Source organism: Trichomycterus rosablanca, chromosome 9, assembly GCF_030014385.1.
Source record: "Trichomycterus rosablanca isolate fTriRos1 chromosome 9, fTriRos1.hap1, whole genome shotgun sequence".
NCBI classification, from domain to species: domain Eukaryota; kingdom Metazoa; phylum Chordata; class Actinopteri; order Siluriformes; family Trichomycteridae; genus Trichomycterus; species Trichomycterus rosablanca.
In genome coordinates this window covers 27376535-27401486 of record NC_085996.1, presented here as the reverse complement: position 1 = coordinate 27401486, position 24952 = coordinate 27376535, and the positions used below count along the sequence as shown (strand labels likewise).

The following is a 24952-nucleotide window of genomic DNA, read 5'->3' as shown; positions in this document are numbered from 1 at the left end:
ATGTGTTTGTTGTGAAGGTTTGAGGGTGTGTTTTTTTTAACAATGCATGGAATGTAACTGAGGTGATTGAAATTTTGCCAGAGTCTGTATGTGATTTAAATAAAGGGACTGTATAGTAAAAAGAAAAATGAATGAGGGAGAAGAATGTTGAAGCAGTTTAAGCCTGATCACTTTGCAAGTACTGTACATTTGCAGAAGAAGCAGTTTCATTTGTGAATGATTCATCTTTTATTATTATTATTATTATTTTGTCTCTATTAATTTTGTTTCACTGATACTTATTATCATTTTGGCTACACCCATTGAAAAGATTAATACTGCCTAAAAAGATGAATGCTTTAACACTTTTGGGATGATTTGGAATGTCGATTGTGAGGCAGGCTTTCTCATCTAATATTAGTGTCTGCACAAATGCTGCATGGACAGAATGGGCACACATACCAATTTTGTAAAAAGTCTTGCTCAAAAAGGGGTTTTGTTCACATACATTCGGCCATACAGCATACATTATATACTATACTAATATACACTACAGTGGTACCCTGAAACTCATTGTCCTCTAAACTAAAAATCTTTGAAACTCAACGCTCCTCGTCGAGGAAGTGTTCAGTTTGTTTGTTTTTTTCATTAATTTCTTTAATTTCAAATTAACAATGAACAGTCGCTTTGTTCAGAACTCGGCTTGAGCGGTGCGGTAAGACGTCATCAAAGTGTGCATATGAGACGAATCTGCATTTGTGTGAAATAACCAGATAATAATCAGATTCACTCTAAAGGCTCCACATGTATCTGTGTTTAGCTGGATTTTCCTCACTGTTTCACTTTTAAACTTGTGTTACAGCTCGGAGTTCTGAGAAATTGTAAGAATCAGCTTTTTATTTCAGTGTTTTTATATTATATTTGCGTTATTTTTAGTGTGTCAAAAACAACCCCATTCTTTTAAATATGCCTAAAATATACGCAATTCCACGGGACCTTGGAATGCATTAACAGGTTTCCCATACATCCTAATGGGAAAACATACCTTGAAACTCAATGGCTTTTAAACTCAACGCTAGTCCCAGGACCAACTGACGTTGAGTTTCAAGGTACCACTGTACTATTTTTGATAACAGCATCATGTTATAGGAAGATTTTTAAGCAAATGGCAGTCAGGAAAGAAGAACAAGATAATGCAGAGTACCGAGAGATAAACCAAAGTTGGTCCACCTTGTAGATGTAAAGTCAGAGACGATCGCTCATCTATTGCTGCTGTTTGAGTTGGTCATCTTCTAGAACTTCATCAGTGGTCACAGGACGCTGCCCATGGAGCACTGTTGGCTGGATATTTTTGGTCGGTGGACTATTCTCAGCCCAGCAGTGACAGTGAGGTGTTTAAAAACTCCATCAGCGCTGCTGTGTACTCATACCAGCACAACACACACTAACACACCACCACCATGTCAGCGTCACTGCAGGGCTGAGAATGATCCAACGTCCAAATAATACCTACTCTGTAGTGGTCCTGTGGGGGTCCTGACCATTGAGGAACATGGTGAAAGCAGGCTAAAAAAGTATGTAAAGAAATAGATGGACTACAGTCAGTAATTGTAGAACTACAAAGTGCTTCTAGATGTAGAGTGGAGCTGATAAAATGGAAAGTGAGTGTAGAAAGAAGGAGGTGGTTTTAATGTTATAGTTGATCGGTTTAAAAATATATATTAAACCAGACCTGGGCATTGTACGGCCCGCGGGCCACATCCGGCCCGCGAGACATCCCCAACCGGCCCGCATGAGGTTCGAGGCAATTAAAAATTAGATGTAAATAAATGTACATCAAACATGCAGTATAACAGGATTGATTTTGACGGGAGCGCTGTGTCTTTAAATATCCGTAAATTTCGTTTTCGTGTGTGCGAGTGTATCAGCTTCACTGTAATGCGAACACAACTGAGTGTGATTGACGGTGGAGTTTTTAACAAGACATGAACTTCCGAAGTATTTATTTACTGAAGTCAGATGTAAAGCTGTTTAACGATCACACTTTAGGCTCTAAATCGCTGTTGCGGTACTAAACAGAGAAATACAACAATATGAACGATCGTCACACCTGAAGCTTCTCTATCTAAACTGCAAAAGCAACAAAGACTTTTTATAAAGTTTAACACATCCAGAACTGAAGCAGTCAGGACCAGCTCTGTGATTTTAAAAAGAATATCCAACAATAACAAAGGACTGAAAAACAAATGTGGTAATTAGACTCCAAACAAAATAGTTTAAAAATCTGCACATTTGTTCACATTAGTTTTTTTGCTTTTTATTTGTTTAAATAGTAAAATAATGTTGATGTTTTTTCTCTGCCTACTTCTAATTTTCTGATTGTAACATCTAAACATTAACAGCTTATTAGAACTGCACAATTTACTGCTTCTCATAAAGAGTGGGCAGTTGTAGCCTAGTGCTTAAGGTACTGGACTAGTAAATACAAGGTCGCTGGTTCAAGCCCCTCCACTGCCAGGTTGCTGCTTTTGGGCCCTTGAGCAAGGCCCTTAACCCTCAATTGCTCAGACTGTATAGTGCAGGGCTGCCCAATTTGGGGCCCGCGGGCCAAACTTGGCCCGCTGTCTCTTTTTTCTGGCCCGCCTCACTATATCAAAGTAGCGTTTACTTTTGTCAGTAGCTGGGAATTTCTTTTAACAGTGTTTAACTGCCTATAACGCTAGCTGCAATTCATTGGCTGACCACAATTTTACATGAGACAGTGGATAGGAGAGGGGGGCGCTGTGGAGCTCCTGTCAGCAGACATGATGACACGAGTGAGGCTGTTAATCATGGAGCGTATGAGGCAGTGGCATTGGATAAACGAACATTTAAAAACAGTTTGAATATTTTTTCACCGAAATAGATTAAACCGCAGTTTGCCTCATCTGCGGATAGAGAGTGGCTGCACTAAAGGAGTACAACATCCGTCAGCATTACGAAACAAAACATGCACACCTGTTCTCAAAGTACAGTGGCGAGGAAAGGTGAATATATTGAATATTTGAATATTGATGGTATATACGTATATATCAGCCCCGGTTCTGGACTGCTTTGCTTGGGGGGGCAGTAAAACCTAATGAGGGGGCATGTTGATAGTCATGTTTTTGAAGCCAGAAATATATTCAAGGCTTGATTTGTGCATGAATGACAGCCAAGCTATTGATACTGGCTTAAAGTGATGTATGGAAATAAAAATGCATGTTTTCGAACTTAAACTTAAAACCCAATGATTAAAAAATACATGTTGATTATGTAAATGGAGAAAAAAGATTATCTAATTGTATTTCATTTTAATACGCCCCCTTAATTAAATTGCCATTACTAATAGAACAACTCTATTTCTTGAAAGGCTTTAATACAAATTTAAGTCAAAGCTGACAAATGTACCTACACACAGACTGAGAATATTCAAACGTGGAAATAGGAATGAGTGAGAATATTTATATTATTGGGAAATTAAAATATAAAGAAAACAAAAGAATACTAATTCTGTAAAAAAAAGTGTTTACCAGTATACCTGCCTCTCGCTCACACTAACAGAACATACAGGTCCTTCTCAAAAAATTAGCATATTGTGATAAAGTTCATTATTTTCCATAATGTAATGATAAAAATTAAACTTTCATATATTTTAGATTCATTGCACACCAACTGAAATATTTCAGGTCTTTTATTGTTTTAATACTGAGGATTTTGGCATACAGCTCATGAAAACCCAAAATTCCTATCTCAAAAAATTAGCATATCATGAAAAGGTTCTCTAAACGAGCTATTAACCTAATCATCTGAATCAACGAATTAACTCTAAACACCTGCAAAAGATTCCTGAGGCTTTTAAAAACTCCCAGCCTGGTTCATTACTCAAAACTGCAATCATGGGTAAGACTGCCGACCTGACTGCTGTCCAGAAGGCCATCATTGACACCCTCAAGCAAGAGGGTAAGACACAGAAATAAATTTCTGAACGAATAGGCTGTTCCCAGAGTGCTGTATCAAGGCACCTCAGTGGGAAGTCTGTGGGAAGGAAAAAGTGTGGCAGAAAACGCTGCACAACGAGAAGAGGTGACCGGACCCTGAGGAAGATTGTGGAGAAGGGCCGATTCCAGACCTTGGGGGACCTGCGGAAGCAGTGGACTGAGTCTGGAGTAGAAACATCCAGAGCCACCGTGCACAGGCGTGTGCAGGAAATGGGCTACAGGTGCCACATTCCCCAGGTCAAGCCACTTTTGAACTAGAAACAGCAGCACTGGACTGTTGCTCAGTGGTCCAAAGTACTGTTTTCGGATGAAAGCAAATTTTGCATGTCATTCGGAAATCAAGGTGCCAGAGTCTGGAGGAAGACTGGGGAGAAGGAAATGCCAAAATGCCTGAAGTCCAGTGTCAAGTACCCACAGTCAGTGATGGTCTGGGGTGCCATGTCAGCTGCTGGTGTTGGTCCACTGTGTTTTATCAAGGGCAGGGTCAATGCAGCTAGCTATCAGGAGATTTTGGAGCACTTCATGCTTCCATCTGCTGAAAAGCTTTATGGAGATGAAGATTTCATTTTTCAGCACGACCTGGCACCTGCTCACAGTGCCAAAACCACTGGTGAATGGTTTACTGACCATGGTATTACTGTGCTCAATTGGCCTGCCAACTCTCCTGACCTGAACCCCATAGAGAATCTGTGGGATATTGTGAAGAGAAAGTTGAGAGACACAAGACCCAACACTCTGGATGAGCTTAAGGCCGCTATCGAAGCATCCTGGGCCTCCATAACACCTCAGCAGTGCCACAGGCTGATTGCCTCCATGCCACGCCGCATTGAAGCAGTCATTTCTGCAAAAGGATTCCCGACCAAGTATTGAGTGCATAACTGAACATAATTATTTGAAGGTTGACTTTTTTTGTATTAAAAACACTTTTCTTTTATTGGTCGGATGAAATATGCTAATTTTTTGAGATAGGAATTTTGGGTTTTCATGAGCTGTATGCCAAAATCATCAGTATTAAAACAATAAAAGACCTGAAATATTTCAGTTGGTGTGCAATGAATCTAAAATATATGAAAGTTTAATTTTTATCATTACATTATGGAAAATAATGAACTTTATCACAATATGCTAATTTTTTGAGAAGGACCTGTATACTGCCGAACTGAACTGTTTGGGGCAGTCTGCCGATTTTTATATGACTCAAAGAGCCAATCAGGAATAAGCAAGGAAATATCTTCACACTGTAAAACAAAATGCATTTTTGTGATTGGTTCAGAGATAATTTTAAAAATAGCCGTTGCTTGCATTGTGCTTGGGGGGGCAAAAACACAATTTGGGGGGGCAAAGACACAATTTGGGGGGGCAATGCCCCCCTCAGCCCCCCCTAGCGCCGGCCCTGGTATATATTGTAGCGTCAGTGGGAGGAGCCGTGGTATCCAGGCTTACCGTCAGCGTGTATCCCAGTGTGGGAGACTGGGTGGCTGCGGTGAGAGCTGGATAGGTAGCTTATATGTACCTCCGTGAAGCTGGCCCCCCATGTGGTCAGAAATGGAATATAAATATTATTATTCGTTTGTGCTGCGTTTGTGCTGGTTTGTGCCGTAGGAATCATCGTTTGTGCTGGCACCGTTTTAGAGAAATTAAGTATTATATTTTATTACCCGTGACGTCACTCAGCCCCCCATCAGAGCCCAAATTGCACCAAAAGCATCTCATTCGTTTGTGCTTCGTTTGTGCTGGTTTGTGCTGCTAAAAGAAACATTTGTGCTTTTTTAATTCTCAAGTTATTACGCTATAAATATTACACCCGTGACGTCACCAGCCCCCCCATTAACGTCCAAATTGCACCAAAAGCACCTCATTCGTTTGTGCTGCGTTTGTGCTGGTTTGTGCTGCTAAAAGAAATATTTGTGCTGGTTTAATTTTAAAGTTATAAAGCTATAAATATTACACCTGTGACATCACCAGCCCCCCATTAACGTCCAAATTGCATCAAAAGCATCTCATTCGTTTGTGCTGCGTTTGTGCTGGTTTGTGCTGCTAAAAGAAATATTTGTGCTGTTTTAATTTTAAAGTTATAAAGCTATAAATATTACACCTGTGACGTCACCAGCCCCCCATTAACGTCCAAATTGCATCAAAAGCACCTCATTCGTTTGTGCTGCGTTTGTGCTGGTTTGTGCTGCTAAAAGAAACATTTGTGCTGGTTTAATTTTAAAGTTATAAAGCTATAAATATTACACCTGTGACATCACCAGCCCCCCATTAACGTCCAAATTGCATCAAAAGCATCTCATTCGTTTGTGCTGCGTTTGTGCTGGTTTGTGCTGCTAAAAGAAATATTTGTGCTGGTTTAATTCTACAAATATTGGTCCAGTGGCGTCAGTAGGTGTGTGTCAACTTTTGACAGGTAGTGTATTCAGTAGATGTCACTCACCAATGATGAATGCAATACTAATTGAAATGCAAGACACAGAATATCAAGAAGTGGGTTATGTTTAGTATGAATGTAAAAACAGTTACAATTAATTAATTACAAAATTGTTAAAGACAGAACGTAAACATGTGATACAAAATAGAAACATTGTAGGTTAAACAATCTAGTTCACAATTGATGACTGATCATTTTTTTTATGGCATCCAGCCATAAAAGTAAAGACTATCAGTCCTTTGTATAAAATACAACATGTGGTTGAATTTTTGTGTTTTCAGGGGCTGTCATGACGCGATTACAAAAGTCATCATATCGCTCCCAGACAAAGTATGACCTCCTGCAGTAGGCCACATAGTGTCCAAGAGTGTCTTTTGGCCCTGGGAGAAATGCCACAATGCCTCTGAGTGTGAACGAGTCTTTGCTCAGACTAATGTTGATGGGGAATTCACTTAGTGGGAAACTGCATTCTGCTGCTGTTTCAATGTACAGTGCTGGACCACTTGCATAACTGTGCGTGACCAAACCATTGCACATAAATTTCAGTGCTGATGGATGTTCTGTTTTTAAACTGTCTGGACACTTTTCAGGAGACTTCAGTGGCTGAAGACATTTTGATGGCTCCAGCCTCAGACCTGCTTCAAGTGCAGCCTGAAGCCCTCTCATTCCTTCTGTATTTAAAATATCGACATTGACTGGAATCAGAGGAATTTCTCTTGAGCGTACCAAACTACGGCTGCAGTATGGAGAGGAGCACTGACTTTTGCTTGTGACACTTGGCGTATGCTTCATTGTTGAGGTGATAAAGTGAGCGATGTTGCATTCTGCATTTACCTGCTCCACACCTGACTTAAGTTGAACAGAGTTAAATATGTCTAACAACAATTTTGCCCTCTGTTTGTACACACCCTGTTGTACTCCTCTTATGGTTGTGGTCTTAACCAAATTGAACAATTCAACATTGTCTTGCTGTTCAGTTACATAGGAGCTAAAATTTTCACTGTCACAGAAGGCACAGCAGAGACACTGGCAGAAGGAGTCAAAGGCACAGGTATTGATCACGCTCACAAGTGTTTTGTCTACTTTAATGGGCTGTTTTGCAGAGTAATTGCCATTTTTTAAAACACCAATTTGGGTTCTTTGTTTTTTAAGAGATGAATCAACATGTAGCCACTCTGGACAGTGTACAAGGTATGATGATTTTCTCTTTTTCAATGGCAGACCAAGGCCTCTCCAATTTTCAATCGGAGACTCCTGTTCCATTAAGTCTTCTGTAGACTGCTGTATTTGTTTGTTCTCCTGAATCAACTGATCTTTCATGTTTGCAGGATGTCCACATTCATTTGACTTTGATATTGTTTTCTCATTATTTGCAGATGTGGCTGCTGAAGAAAGTCTCATGGTCCCTTCAATGAACCCAAGGTGTCGAGTGATGAAGCGGTCTACTCGAATTGGCAAACTTTCATGTTTGAAGAGGCCGTACTTCAAATTTTTGAATTCAGCTTCAGCATGGGCAGAGCTTGCTGTGATGCTGTCACTTTTGAAAAGTGGAACCATTACACCTGTCCAGAGAGGTAGATAAGAACCTAGTCTTATTAGATGGGGAATAAATTCTGGAAGAAAATGTAAATTATCCCGATCACCGTCGTGAACAGCCAGAATCTTGCTTTCCTCGCAGATGTCAATCACCCACTTCTTAACATCAGTGGTACATTCTGTCACAGGCTCCTGAGTCTTCACTGTGTCCAGACTGTCATCAGTGCATGTGAGTGGATCGTATCCATCAGCAATTCTTTTTTTCAGATTTGTTTTGCAAATCTCTGAGATGACAGGCATGCCCTTTTTGTCATTACCCTCAGACTCACTCAGTGCAACAATTGCAATAGAGTGTATGAGCTGCCTTGCATCCTGGATTGTCACAGACTGAAGAAGCTGTGCCATGGCTCTTAGATAAAAATCTTTAACCCGCCTTGCTTTCTTATGGAGACATTCCCATTGACTAATCATCTTTATGCAGTGTGCAACATCTACTCTGATGAAGCAAGGAGGCAGTTTTGTTGACTTCCAGCTGTTTAGTACACCAAAACACTCATTTATATAGGTCTTCAAATCAGAGTAAGGAGTAAAGGCCTTAACAAGACCACCCAGCAATGCAAGGGAGAAATCAGAAACAACTTCTTTTGGTACAGATGCTCCTGCTCTTAGCCATTCAGAGAGCCAGTTTGATATGGCATTAATGTCATGCCGCTCAGACAGCATTTGCACCACTGGGATATGAACAGAAGTATCTCCATGTGAGGACAGAACTCCTTGATACAAAAATATATGTCCTGATGTTTCTGTTGGTCTAGTGAGCCTTTTGACTACTGTACCTGTAGCATCAAAACTTACACTTGAACCTTGAGTCTTTACTAATGTTTTGTAGACTAGTAGTTGAGAGGGGGTCCAATAATGGCAAAAAAATTTGTCAAGGCCTATGTCATGAATACTGCCCCTATGAGGCACACTGTATTTTATCAGATGAAGGGAAAGGATGGGGTCTTTGTGTCCTAACTCCTTATCCCCTCTCTCTTGTTTTGCTTTTCTTAATGTATTCAGGCTTGGTAGGTGGCTAGGCTCTGGGTCACCGAGTGCCATTATTTTGTAAGCCTCTGCGGCTCGCCACACATGTGGCAGTTTTTTACCCTCCCAGAGTTCTTTAGAGACCTGCAGTCTTTTCTCTCCAGATAGCATGCGTTTTGCCTTCCCAGTATGAAGACTTTCATCAATGTTATCTATTCTGCATTTTAGCACTGCTGGTGTGCTCACCTCTGGTAGACTTTCACTGGAAATGCACAATTTTGCATTGCACTCAGTACAGTGGCCAGCGATGTCAATGCACTTAGATGCACTCTGTGGGTACACTTTTGCTCTTTTAAATCTAAGTGTGCAGGCTAATTTGGTCATGTTCCAGATCTTTTCATTTAGGACATTAGACCATGTGCCATGTTTCAAGATGGTGTAAGTTCTTTCATTTGACTGTGCAGCTTTGTTCTTGTAGACTGCTTCTTCTTGCCAGATGTCAGTCCACTCTTGAAAGGGGATGGTAAGTTCAAAGTTGATGTTATTTGTCTTTTGTGTGGAATGTTTATCAGAATCAGAGCTGTCACTGTCCTCATTTACTTGTGTACCTAGGCTTTGCCAAATGTTGTGTCGATCCATCTTGACGAATGTGTACAAGCTTTTAGGAGTCATTTTTCCACCAAGCTGTTCACTAAGTTCTGTCCACACCTTTTCAGAGGGGTGGGCAATACACTGTGCTCTGACAATTGTATCCCTAGCAGCTTGGATGAGTTTTATGACATCATCCTTGTTACAAATTGGCAGCTTCGGCATCTATGTAAAAGAACATCAGTTATTTTTGATGCAATCATTTTCAGGTTTTTTTTTGTTCCACGTGTCTATTAATATATATGTACAGCATATGTTTGTTTTATATTTTTCACAGAACTGTCCAGTCTTGTTTTAAATGTCATTAATATGATTTAAATTCTCACAGGACTATTACAGGGTTTTATTAGAAGCAATAAATTACCTTGAAATGAGAATTATGTGTTTGTGTTATAAAAACACTTTCCTTTTTTGTCAACAGTCGCCTGAGGAGAGGACAAAAGAAAAGTATGCTCAGACCCTCAAACGTGACAATGAACTTTTTGTTGCTGGGACAATGTTCTTTTTTTTTTTTTTTTTTTTTTTTTTTTATTAAATAAAGGTTGCATAAAAAAATTTTTTTTATCATGCCTTGGATTGTTGAAGCCCAATTTACTGGCCAGTGAGCATAATTAAAATGTAGGTATTCATAATGTGGTAATGTGGTGTATAGTGGAGCAGAATGACATTCTGCCAGGGTTTTGGTGCAGCATGCTATCTAGTGAAAGGGTACAAAGTAAAGTACAAAATGAATGAGTGCAGTGTTATTAGACAAGACAGTGCATCTTAATACAATAAATATGCAGGGCAGCATGGTGGAAAGTATAAATGTGTAATCTATGAAGATGTGTGAAGACCTAACAGAACTGACAGCAAGTTGCACAGGGAGACAGATGGATAAATAAGTATAACCTGAATGACTAATATGACGTTATATGGTGAGGGTTATATATTTTTGTGTTTTGTAAGTGGATGCTGCAGTAAATTTTTGCTAACAATGTTAATGATCTAAGGATATTACTTCTTTCTAGTGTCATTACAGTGATACACATATGGGAATACATTGCCCCAAGCAATGACCATGAAAACTTGATAAATTTCCCACAGCAAACAATTTGCTGATCCCCATTAAACTGCATGACAAATCAAACATACATTGCATTTTTCATATAATATTTTCTGTATTTTATCACTGATGTTGAGTCTACTAGAGACTTTTCATTAAGTGACAAAGTCTAAAATCTTGAAAATAGGTTATGTTACTGTTATTTTAGTTATATTTTTACCTGGAAAAGAAATTTTGGGGGTTGGGAAGAACTGCTGTCTGAAAATGACTGCTTACAGTCAACAGGTCCCCACCCCTTTTCTGCATCTCGGACTGGGGTCCACATGGAAACATGGCTTAAAATAAAGATTCCCCTCATAAAGAAGTCACATAGAGAGAATAGGTTTATCACATAAGTTTTGACATTAAAATTATTGATGGTGGTGAATTATTGAAGTGTCATCACTTTACATATTATTTAGCCTATAACTCGAGAATTAAACCAGCACAAATATTTCTTTTAGCAGCACAAACCAGCACAAACGCAGCACAAACGAATGAGGTGCTTTTGATGCAATTTGGACGTTAATGGGGGGCTGGTGATGTCACAGGTGTAATATTTATAGCTTTATAACTTTAAAATTAAACCAGCACAAATATTTCTTTTAGCAGCACAAACCAGCACAAACGCAGCACAAACGAATGAGGTGCTTTTGGTGCAATTTGGACGTTAATGGGGGGCTGGTGACGTCACGGGTGTAATATTTATAGCGTAATAACTTGAGAATTAAAACAGCACAAATGTTTCTTTTAGCAGCACAAACCAGCACAAACGAATTAAAGGGTTTTGGTGCAATTTGGACGTTAATGGGGGGGCTGGTGACGTCACGGGTGTAATATTTATAGCTTTATAACTTTAAAATTAAACCAGCACAAATATTTCTTTTAGCAGCACAAACCAGCACAAACGTAGCACAAACGAATTAAAGGGTTTTGGTGCAATTTGGACGTTAATGGGGGGCTGGTGATGTCACAGGTGTAATATTTATAGCTTTATAACTTTAAAATTAAACCAGCACAAATATTTCTTTTAGCAGCACAAACCAGCACAAACGTAGCACAAACGAATTAAAGGGTTTTGGTGCAATTTGGACGTTAATGGGGGGCTGGTGATGTCACAGGTGTAATATTTATAGCTTTATAACTTTAAAATTAAACCAGCACAAATATTTCTTTTAGCAGCACAAACCAGCACAAACGTAGCACAAACGAATTAAAGGGTTTTGGTGCAATTTGGACGTTAATGGGGGGCTGGTGATGTCACAGGTGTAATATTTATAGCTTTATAACTTTAAAATTAAACCAGCACAAATATTTCTTTTAGTAGCACAAACCAGCACAAACGCAGCACAAACGAATGAGGTGCTTTTGGTGCAATTTGGACGTTAATGGGGGGCTGGTGATGTCACAGGTGTAATATTTATAGCTTTATAACTTTAAAATTAAACCAGCACAAATATTTCTTTTAGTAGCACAAACCAGCACAAACGCAGCACAAACGAATGAGATGCTTTTGATGCAATTTGGACGTTAATGGGGGGCTGGTGATGTCACAGGTGTAATATTTATAGCTTTATAACTTTAAAATTAAACCAGCACAAATATTTCTTTTAGCAGCACAAACCAGCACAAACGCAGCACAAACGAATGAGGTGCTTTTGGTGCAATTTGGACGTTAATGGGGGGGCTGGTGACGTCACGGGTGTAATATTTATAGCGTAATAACTTGAGAATTAAAAAAGCACAAATGTTTCTTTTAGCAGCACAAACCAGCACAAACGTAGCACAAACGAACGAGGTGGTTTTGGTGCAATTTGGACGTTAATGGGGGGCTGGTGACGTCACATGTGTAATATTTATAGCTTTATAACTTTAAAATGAAAAAAGCACAAATGTTTCTTTTAGCAGCACAAACCAGCACAAACGAAGCACAAACGAATGAGATGCTTTTGGTGCAATTTGGGCTCTGATGGGGGGCTGAGTGACGTCACGGGTAATAAAATATAATACTTAATTTCTCTAAAACGGTGCCAGCACAAACGATGATTCCTACGGCACAAACCAGCACAAACGCAGCACAAACGAATAATAATATTTATATTCCATTTCTGACCACATGGGGGGCCAGCTTCACGGAGGTCTTATACCTTTGTCTATTGTATGGATGTATGTGTGTATGAATGAGTGTACGTCCTAAACCACTGAGAGAACTGCCAAGAGCAGCTCACTCGAGGCCCCGACGCTCGCCTTCCTGCTCGCCGGCGCCACAATATACAGTATATATTTTGCTTTGCATGTTTTTCTTTACAAATTTACATTTGTTCAAATATTTCTGCTCCTAAAAAGAAACATCTATCATCCGTTGAAATAAATAAAAGCACTGTTAATTAGAATAAACAGTAGTGTTTTATTTAACAACAAAAACGTGATATTTTTAAATTTAATGCAATATTAAAATTAGGGTGGGCGATTTTCACGATTAATTCGAATGAACGTTTTCACACGATGTTAGAAATGTGACAATCGCGATTGTTTACATACTTTATATTTTAATTAAAATACCAACATGTCAGTTTAATATCAAAAGAGTAAAAACAGTAAACGGAAGACAACAAGGGTCATACACGGTAATAGTTAGATTCAGAAATAAGGAGCGCAAACACGATCGGCAAAACTTCACAACGAGACTCACAAACAGAAGAGTTTAATTAAGATTCATGGAATCGAACACAGCTGAACTGAATCAAAACTCCGGAGTGGGAGGACCGATCAGAATTGACTGACCGGGGACTTGTGGTAGTCACGTGACAGTCTGTGAGAGCATGGGAGTTGTAGTCAATATTGTTAGAAGCGGAATGTGCCCCTCCATCCACCCCCCAATCACAAGGGGACAAAATGAAAGCTGAGTGATTACTTGTGGTCCCCCAGTGTAGATACTGATACACTAACTTCATTGGTGAAAACAGTATACAGGCTTGTGTTTCTTTTAAGAAATCTGTAAAGAACTTTTTGTAGCTTTGCACTTTTCTTAATGTAAGGAGGTTCTGCTGCAAATTACTTAAAGTGAGTTGTTTGTGAGCTGTTCCTAAAAAGCATATAGCTAATTAAGATTTCTGTTTATTGTTAATTGTTATATTGTTATTGTTATAAAGTTTGAGTCCCTTGAAAAGATAATTATAGGTGGTGCTGTTACTATTTTTTCACTTCTGCAGTCTTTTAAATTAAAATGCAAAAAAAGTCTTTTTTTTTTCAATTGCATTATACAAAAACAACAACAACAACAACAAAAAAAAACACAATCAGAATCTTTTTTTTTTTTTCAATATCGCCCAGCCCTAGTTAAAATAACTTTTAGTTTTGGCCCGTGGCCCCTCACTGAGATTAAATTTTGGCCCCTTATAAGGAATTATTTGGGCACCCCTGGTATAGTGTAACTGTAATGTAAGTCGCTTTGGATAAAGACGTAAACGCTAAATGCTGAAAATGTAATGTAAACGTAAATAAAGAGATCAAATTAATATTGAGCAGAATTAAGTTCACCTTATTGGTCCGGCCCTCCACAACAGTCCCAGTTTCTTATGTGGCCCCTTGGAAAATTTAATTGCCCACCCCTGTATTAAACAGCACATGAAATGTTACCAGTTTGTCTTCCTGGTCATTCACTCTGCTCTGATTACTCCCACAATGTTGCTGCTCTTACTTTGGAAGGTCACTGTGATCAAGTTGAAATATTTTATGTAACTATTACTAATTATACAGCTGTTTAAATATTCAGACATCATGTTATGTAAAAAAGTAGTAATTTAATGACCTGGTGTAAACACCCCCTTTCTCAGAAATGACTGATTTAACTGAAATTGCCTGAATATGGTTATGTTTAAAGTTATACATTACCTTGCTATTTACTTTGACCACAGAACACCCCACGTCTTGTGTCATCTGACTATGCAGGGAAAAACAAATGTATATAAAGCACATAATCAGTGCCGGTAGTCCTGCTCTACCATGGAAAAAGCTAAGACTTTGATCCTTCTGGCCTTAATGCTGGTCTTCTGTCAGGCTGCACCTGTGGTAAGTTATTATATTCTACACGGATTCCTGATAAATTGACATAAAATATAAATTAAACATTTATATATATTAATATATATATTAAGCATTTCTCTCTCTCTCTCTCTCTCTCTCTCTCTCAATTCAATTCAATTCAATTCAAAAGTGCTTTATTAGCATGACAAATATTCACATTTGTATTGCCAAAGCGCATTTACAAACTAGATAATAAATGAAAAAAAAAAAAAAAAAAATTGCATACATAAACATTTATATTAATTTAAAGAATGTTCAATAACATTAGCAATTAGCCTTAAAAAATAACAGAAACAAATTAGAACAACAAGTATATAAAGTGTGTATATGTATGTGTGGAAAAAGTATTTGTAAGTGTGTGTGTGTTTGTGTGTGTGTGTATGATGGTGTGTGTGTATGATGGTGTGTGTGTGCGAGTATGTGTGAGTGTGTATGGGATACAGTATAAGGTCACTCACTGTCCCTCACCTGGTGGCAGGTGTGTAGGTAGAGAGCTGCGAGTGTGCAGCTCGCTCTGTGCTCCCCCAATAGGTAGGGCAGCTTGTCAGGGTTTGAGAGAGAATTAAAATTGGGGATAATTTTGTTGATTTTGGTAAAATATTGTTTTCGAATGTGTGTGTATTTTGTACATTCAGTGAGGAAGTGCAGCTCTGTCTCTATTTGGTTTGAAGGGCAGTGTTGACACACTCTCTCCTCTCTGGGCATCCAGGACTGTCTGTGTCGTCCCGTCTCGATGGCCAGGCTGTGTTCGCTGAGTCTGTACCTTGTCAAGGTGTTTCTGAGTTTTGGATCAGTTATAGTGCTGAGATAATCTGCCACACTATACTGTCTATTTAGAGCCAAATAACATTGTAGTTTACTTTGGAGTTTAGTTTGTGTTTCCCAATAGGCCAAATAGTTTATCTTTAATTTATGTGTAATTTGATCAGTTCTGGTCTTGAGTCTTAATAGTGTTAGTCTGTGTTAGTGGTGTGTTAATATGTGTTAATGGTGTGTTAATGCAGTGACTCAGGACCAGTTGGATGAGGGGGCTGGTATCTTTGCTCAGCTCTGCAATACCAGCTTTGTAATGATACGAGTGTGGGTCGCTCTCTTTTAGATGATTCCAGAATTTTATTGCCCTTTCTTGTATATTAATAATAAGTGGGTATCGGCCTAATTCTGCCCTGCACACATTGTTGGTCTGTCTGTCTCTCTCTGTCTCTCTCTCTCTCTCTCTCTCTCTCTCTCTCTCTCTCTCTCTCTCTCTCTCTCTCTCATATATATATATATATATATATATATATATATATATATATATATATATATATATATATATATACCGTAACTCTCCCGGATGTGGGGAAAACAGTAAAGGTGGACTCATCAGAGAACAATACATGTTTCACATTGTCCACAGCCCAAGATTTGCGCTCCTTGCACCATTGAAACCGACATTTGGCATTGGCACGAGTGACCAAAGGTTTGGCTATAGCAGCCCGGCCGTGTATATTGACCCTGTGGAGCTCCCGACGGACAGTTCTGGTGGAAACAGGAGAGTTGAGGTGCACATTTAATTCTGCCGTGATTTGGGCAGCCGTGGTTTTATGTTTTTTGGATACAATCCGGGTTAGCACCCGAACATCCCTTTCAGACAGCTTCCTCTTGCGTCCACAGTTAATCCTGTTGGATGTGGTTTGTCCTTCTTGGTGGTATGCTGACATTACCCTGGATACCGTGGCTCTTGATACATCACAAAGACTTGCTGTCTTGGTCACAGATGCGCCAGCAAGACGTGCACCAACAATTTGTCCTCTTTTGAACTCTGGTATGTCACCCATAATGTTGTGTGCATTGCAATATTTTGAGCAAAACTGTGCTCTTACCCTGCTAATTGAACCTTCACACTCTGCTCTTACTGGTGCAATGTGCAATTAATGAAGATTGGCCACCAGACTGGTCCAATTTAGCCATGAAACCTCCCACACTAAAATGACAGGTGTTTCAGTTATTTTGTCCAACCCCTGTATATATATATATATATATATATATATATATATATATACAGTCATGTGAAAAAGTTAGGATACCCCATGAGAACCTTTGTCTTTTTGAACATATTTAAACATATGGACATTTGAGCTTCATTTGAACAGTACTGAGAGATGGAGCTTATATAACTAAACAACAGAAATGTTTAAAAATACTTTTAAACTCAAGTTGTAAAATGTAATGAACAAAAATGGAAATTTATTGTGAGGAAAAAGTTAGGACAGCCCAAATAGCTGGTATTTCCCCATTTGGCTGAAATAACCTCAATTAGACATTTCCGATAACCACTGACCAGACATCGACTGGTGGAAAGTTTTTCCCACTCCTCCATGCAGAATTTCTCCAGCTGTGTGAGGTTTGAGGGGTTTCTTGCATGCACAGCCCGTTTCAAATCAGCCCACAGCATCTCAATAGGATTAAGATCCGGGCTTTGACCTGGCCATTCCAGAGGTCTCAATTTCTTTCTTTTGAGCCATTCCTTGGTGGATTTACTGGGATGTTTTGGGTCGTTGTCCTGCTGCATGGTCCACTTCCGCTTCAGTTTTTGGACAGTTTTTTACATTTTCCTCAAGCACCCTCTGATACAGTGAAGAATTCATTGTAAATTCTATTATGGAGAGCTTGCCAGGCCGTGCTGCTACAAATCAGCCCCAAACCATGACATTTCCACCTCCATGCTTCACAGTTGAGTATGAGGTTCTTGTGCTCAAATGCTGTGTTTGGTTTGCACCAAAGATGTCTTCTGTTACTGTGCCCAAATAATTCAGCTTTGGATTCATCTGTCCAAAGCACATTGTTCCAGAAGTCCTGGTCTTTGTCTAGGTGTTCTCTGGTAAATTTTAGTCTTGCCCTGATGTTTTTTTTGACAGCAAGGGTTTCTTCCTTGCACACCTCCCATGAAAATCAAACTTGTGCAGTCTCTTTCTGATGATAGATGCATGTACCTTCCTATCAACTATGGCAAGAGCTAGCTGTAGGTCCTGTGATGACATTGAAGGATTATTGGAGACTTCTTTATGCATATTGCGGTCTGCTCTTGGGCTGAACTTGCTAGGACGGCCTGACCTGGCCATGTTGGCAGTTGTTTTAAATGTTCTCCAGTGGAATGGCTGATTTCTAATTGTTCTGAGATCTTTTTAAAACCTGTCCCAGACTAATATGCATCTACAACCTTATTTCTGAAGGCCTCAGAGAGCTCTTTAGATCTCACCATGGTGATACCACTCACTTCAACAATCATAGGCAAACCAAACTTATGTCTGAGGTTTAAATAAAACTCCAATGTCCTCTAACAATGGTCTAATCATTGCAGCTGATGTGGTGCACCTGATTCTAATTTTAGACATTTTAAGTAGTAATAAATGTGGGGGTGTCCTAATTTTTTTCCTCACAATAAATTACCATTTTTGTTCATTAAATTTTACAACTTGTGTTTAAAAGTAATTAAGAAATTTTTTTGTTAAGTTATATAAGCTCCATCTCTCAGTACTGTTCAAATGAAGCTCAAATGTTCATATGTTTAAATATGTTCAAAAAGACAAAGGTTTTCATGGGGTGTCCTAACTTTTTCACATGACTATATATATATATATATATATATATATATATATATATATATATATATATATATATATACCACTAGGCTACACCTGCCTACAGTTTAATGCATATCTGCAGTCACAGTAAGCTTTATATATACGGTGTGTATATATATATATATATATATATATATATATATATATATATATATATATATATATATATATATATATATATATATATATATATATATATACATACACCATATATATATATATATATACACCGTATATATAAAGCTTACTGTGACTGCAGATATGCATTAAACTGTAGGCAGGTGTAGCCTAGTGGTTAAGGTGCTGGATTACTAATCAAAAGGTTAAAGCAATAAGCCACGAGAGGCCGTGCATTACTGTGATTTTAGCACGGGGATGACGTTTTTGGCACGACGCGAAGCGGAGTGCCTAAAACTTCTTTCGCCGTGCTAAAATCATAACAGTAATGCACGGTCTCGAGTGGCTTATTGCTTTTATAAAACGGCGGTCAACATAAAATATAATAAATACAACAATGTTTAATTCATAAATGTATTTATTGTGTATAAACTTACAATAAAGCATTCTTCCGCGACGCAAAATAGTTAGATTAACAGTGTTGCTAGGCAACATGAGGGCGAAAATAACATTAATTTTTTCTATTCAGTGGCGTATTAATATGGAATGATGTGAGGTGGTCCTAGGTGTGCGTTTATCGGGGATTTTACAACGGCTTCGAACGCGGCTCAGCCAATCAGATTTTAGGACCGGAACTATCCGTTTTATAATACTGGTTTAAGCATCACCACTGCCAGGTTGCTGCTGTTGGGCCCTGAGCAAGACCCTTAACCCTCAATTGCTCAGAACATGTACTATTACGGTACTGCAAGACGCATTGGAAATGCTGAAAATTTAACAAGTTAATTTAACAAAATTTTTTTCTTTTTAAAAAGCAGTATTCATAGAAAACAATAGTTTTTAATACCATGTATAATATAGAGTAAATAATGCTTTAAAACTATTTGTATATAACACATGTCAACTTTTTACCTCACATAGCAGCTCTTTTCCTTAGAGCACTCCATACAGGGTTTACAGGTGAACAGTGTTTCCAAGGATTTGTTGTGTTCTGAACTTCTGTTAGGTGCTTTCAAGTGTTTTTCATACACTATATGAACGAAAGTATTTCTATTTATTGAATTCATGTGTTTCAGCCATAACAATTGCTAATAGGTGTAATAAAGCAATTATATAAAGAAAATTATATGCCTCCAATTTGGCAGCAACAGTTTATGCTGGAACAGTTTCACAAAACAAGGTCTATAAAAACATGAAGAAAAGCTTGGTTCATAGAAACTCCATTGGTCTACACATAACCCTGAACTCAAGCTTGCTGAGAATGAACTGGAACATGCTCACTATTTCTTTTAATGCATTTTCACCCCTTTTTCTCCCTTTTAGTGCATCCAATTGCCCGTTTGTGTCAGCCTTCCTCTCCACTAATGCAGACCCACACTCTGATTGAGGAGAACGAAGCACGTGGGCAGCAGCCGTATGCATTTTGTCACCTACACTTTGATGAGTGCAATGCGGATCAGCACTCTGTACGGAGAGACACACCCTGACAGCACTCTTTTCCCGTCTCTGCAGGTGCCATCAATCACCAGCAGAGGTCGTAATTGCATTAGTTATGAGACAGATGGCTATATCCAGCTATATCCCACCCCTATCTGAACAACAGGCCAATCGTTGTTCATGTGGCTGCTCAGCCTAGCCGGCTATGCTCACACTATTTTAATACCATTTGTTTTTGGTCATGGTCATGGTCAAGTGTACAAATACTTTTGGCCATATAGTGTATAATGCATTCATATCAGAACATGCATAAACAAACATATGGTGGCCTTCTCTCAAAGGTCATTTATATGTTTATTTATTTCTATATTTTCTATAACTGCTTCTTTTTGGTCAGGTACATAGTGGGCCTGGTACCAGGCAGAAACAATTGTCGCCAAGCAGGACGCCAGTCCATCACAAGGAATCACACACTCTTACATTTGCATATTCACTGAAACCTAGGGGCAGTTTAGAGCAGCCAGTCAATTACTTTTTGAAGTGGAAACACACAGACTCACTGAGAACATGTAAAAGTTCTCACTGTCCGTTTCCTAAGGGATTAATTGAAAAAGAACTTGGCGTCTGCTTTCATGCTATGTGTGTTTTTGTTCCTGATATCCTAGGATCATCATGGTGGGTCAGATGGTCAATGCCCTTTAACCGTAAAGATCCTGAATGCATTAAAAGGCGAACCTGCTGGAAATGTGGCACTAAAGGTCTTTCGGCAAAGCACTAGTGGAACATGGGAAAAGGTTGCCAGTGGGTAAGATCATTTGATTATATATTAAATAATATTACCAAACTTAATATAATAGTGATATTTTTTACATTGTCTATTATTTTAGTAAGTAATCTGGAAGAATTAAACAACCACTGCAATGATGAAATATAAAAGAGGAATGAGGAAATGAGAAATATATTCTTACATTATGCCACACCAATATTTTTACACAATCCTACTATGAAGTTAAAATGACTTAAGATAGCCGCTCAGGTGGCGCAGCGGTAAAAACACCTGGAACACCAGGGTTCTCAAATACATCGCATCGAGTCTCAGTTCTCCCTGCCGGCTGGGCTGAGCAGCCACATGAACAACGATTGGCCTGTTGTTCAGATAGGAGTGGGATATTAAAAGCCGGATAGGGACTCTCTCATAACTAATGCAATTACGACCTCTGCTGGCTATTGATGGCGCCTGCATTGCACTCGTCAAAGTGTAGGTGACAAAATGTATACAGTGTATCACAAAAGTGAGTACACCCCTCACATTTCTGCAAATATTTTATTATATCTTTTCTTGGGACAACACTATAGAAATAAAACTTGGATATAACTTAGAGTAGTCAATGTAAAACTTGTATAGCAGTGTAGATTTACTGTCTTCTGAAAATAACTCAACACACAGCCATTAATGTCTAAATGGCTGGCAACATAAGTGAGTACACCCCACAGTGAACATGTCCAAATTGTGCCCAAAGTGTCAATATTTTGTGTGACCACCATTATTATCCAGCACTGCCTTAACCCTCCTGGGCATGGAATTCACCAGAGCTGCACAGGTTGCTACTGAATCCTCTTCCACTCCTCCATGATGACATCACGGAGCTGGTGGATGTTAGACACCTTGAACTCCTCCACCTTCCACTTGAGGATGCGCCACAGGTGCTCAATTGGGTTTAGTCCATCACCTTTACCTTCAGCTTCCTCAGCAAGCAGTTTTCGAAAGGAGGGGATCATGCTCTGTTTCAGAATGTCACAGTACATGTTGGAATTCATCCATGAACTGCAGCTCCCCAGTGCCAGCAACACTCATGCAGCCCAAGACCATGATGCTACCACCACCATGCTTGACTGTAGGCAAGATACAGTTGTCTTGGTACTTCTCACCAGGGCGCCGCCACACATGCTGGACACCATCTGAGCCAAACAAGTTTATCTTGGTCTCGTCAGACCACAGGGCATTCCAGTAATCCATGTTCTTGGACTGCTTGTCTTCAGCAAACTGTTTGCGGGCTTTCTTGAGGTTCAGCTTCCTTCTGGGATGACGACCATGCAGACCGAGTTGATGCAGTGTGCGGCGTATGGTCTGAGCACTGACAGGCTGACCTCCCACGTCTTCAACCTCTGCAGCAATGCTGGCAGCACTCATGTGTCTATTTTTTAAAGCCAACCTCTGGATATGACGCCGAACACATGGACTCAACTTCTTTGGTCGACCCTGGCGAAGCCTGTTCCGAGTGGAACCTGTCCTGGAAAACCGCTGTATGACCTTGGCCACCATGCTGTAGCTCAGTTTCAGGGTGTTAGCAATCTTCTTATAGCCCAGGCCATCTTTGTGGAGAGCAACAATTCTATTTCTCACATCCTCAGAGAGTTCTTTGCCATGAGGTGCCATGTTGAATATCCAGTGGCCAGTATGAGAGAATTGTACCCAAAACACCAAATTTAACAGCCCTGCTCCCCATTTACACCTGGAACCTTGACACATGACACCAGGAAGGGACAACGACACATTTGGGCACAATTTGGACATGTTCACTGTGGGGTGTACTCACTTATGTTGCCAGCTATTTAGACATTAATGGCTGTGTGTTGAGTTATTTTCAGAAGACAGTAAATCTACACTGCTATACAAGTTGTACACTGACTACCCTAAGTTATATCCAAGTTTCATGTCTATAGTGTTGTCCCATGAAAAGATATAATGAAATATTTGCAGAAATGTGAGGGGTGTACTCACTTTTGTGATACACTGTATATATACACACCAGGCAAAGCAGATTATAATGCTTCACCACCAAGCCTGTGGTACCTAATTCCCAGTTGTTCCCACTAATGCATTTACACTTGTAAAGTAAGTGGATGAAATGCACCATACAGCTTTTTTAAGCAGTCTTAGTGTACAGTACATTGTTAAATGTTTTTGCATCTACAATTTAATATGAATCATTCCTACATAAACAAAATCTATATTTTATGTTTAAGATTAATAAAAATGATCCATAACAGAGAGTACAGAAGGCATCTGTGTTAAAAAGCTATATCTTTTTAACCAACGGTACAACTGTATTGTATTTAACCTTCACTCCCCAGAAGGACAGCTTAAGGATTTGGATCCTTGCTTTGTTTAAAGGCATTCTCTCCTTTTTTGTACTTTTGCAGGAGTTCAGATATGGCTGGTGAGGTTCATGAACTTCTCACAGAGCAAGATTTTAAAGCTGGTATATACCGTGTGGAATTCGATTCTAAATCCTACTGGAAGGCAGAAGGTCAAACATCATTCCACCAAGTTGCTGATGTGAGGCATTTCCTTCAATTTCTCCTTACTTAGTTTTACTTTTTAGGAATTATCTAGGCAACAAATTATAACAGATTGTTAAAAAAAAAAAACTAAATAATGACATGATTTCAAACTGGTGATTGTGGTCATGATTTGGAAAATTCTCAGTCCGTGTAGGGCAAGGCCAGAAACCACTGTTATATGGTTTGTAAATGATGTTAGGAAGACCTACACCAATCAGCCATAACATTAAAACCACCTCCTGGTTCACCTTCATCAGTGGTCACAGGATGCTTCCCATGGGGCGCTGTTGGCTGGATATTTGGTTGGTGGTCTATTCCAGTCCAGCAGTGACAGTGAGGTGTTTAAAAACTTCAGCAGCGCTGCTGTGTCTGATCCACTCATACCAGCACAACACACACTAACACACCATCTCCATGTCAGTGTCACTGCAGTGCTGAGAATGATCCACCACCCAAATAATACCTGCTCTGTAGTGGCTCGGGAGAGTCCTGACCATTGAGGAAAGGTGGGTTAACAAAGCATGCAGAGAAACAGATGGACTACAGTCAGTAATTGGTGGCGTGTTATATGGTAAGTGGAGCTGATAAAATGGACAGTGAGTGTAGAAACAAGGAGGTAGTCATAATGTTATGCCTGATCGGTGTATGTTTTACATGTTTAGCAGGAAATACAATGTCTGTTTTTTACTGATTGCAGGTGGAGTTTGAGGCTCATGCAGAAGGACATCAGCACTACATTCTGGCTCTGCTGATGAGCCCCTTCTCCTACACCTCCACAGCCGTCGTATCAAAAGCACATCATTAATGACACACAGATATGCCATAGGTTAACGTTGCAATTGGAAATACAGTATTTAACCCCCGTCTTTACCTTAAGGCTATTATGGTGATGTGTATAAATTAAAAATGAAAGTCTTGGTAAACAGAAACAATATATATTTACTAATACATACAAGCTGATAAATTGATAATATTGAGTTGAAATAAAATAAAAACATCTAGTTCTCGTGCACTATTATTTAAATCCCAGTCTTAGTACTTGGTGGAACATCCCTTTGATAACCTCTGATAAGCAGTTTAATTAAGTGCTAACAATCTTTACCTATTCTTCTCCTGAAAAGCTTCCAGCTCACTGAGGTTTGATAGCTTTTGTGCTGAAACTGCTTTCTTTAAATCCCACCAAGATTTATTAAGGGATAAAATCTGGAGACTGAGAAGGCCACTCTAGGATTTTCCAGGATTGATTTCTTAACAAAGCATTGGTTGACTTGGAAGTGAGCTTGGGATCATTATCTTTCTGTAAAGTAAAATTATCACCAAGGTTGAATTTCACCACACAACATTCCTCCTCAAGATGCCTTGGTATTTCTGTGAATCTATGATGCCAGACATACGGTCAAGATTAACATCCCGTCATCATCACTGACTTACAGGTTCCTGCAGCAGAGCAGAATGATCCACTGTGACGACCCCTAACGACAGGAGGACCCCAGTTCCCAATTTTTAATTAATGTTGTAACCCAACTTTAGGCCATACAGACTAGCAGCAGGGTTTAAGGTCAATTGTGACATTATTAACCAGTATTAACTAAATATCCTGTTACCAAAAATACTACATCCT

The 24952-nt window shown here is 39.2% G+C and overlaps 1 protein-coding gene across 1 annotated transcript; it reads left to right on the top strand.

The window, feature by feature from the left end:
• Window positions 1-14719: 14719 nt before the first annotated feature.
• Window positions 14720-24283, top strand: ttr (transthyretin (prealbumin, amyloidosis type I)). Its single transcript, XM_063001314.1, has 4 exons — window positions 14720-14791; window positions 20652-20791; window positions 23191-23326; window positions 24029-24283. Exons 1-4 carry the CDS (start codon window positions 14726-14728, stop codon window positions 24134-24136), a joined length of 450 nt encoding a protein of 149 aa, XP_062857384.1. The 5' UTR covers window positions 14720-14725; the 3' UTR covers window positions 24137-24283.
• Window positions 24284-24952: the final 669 nt, after the last annotated feature.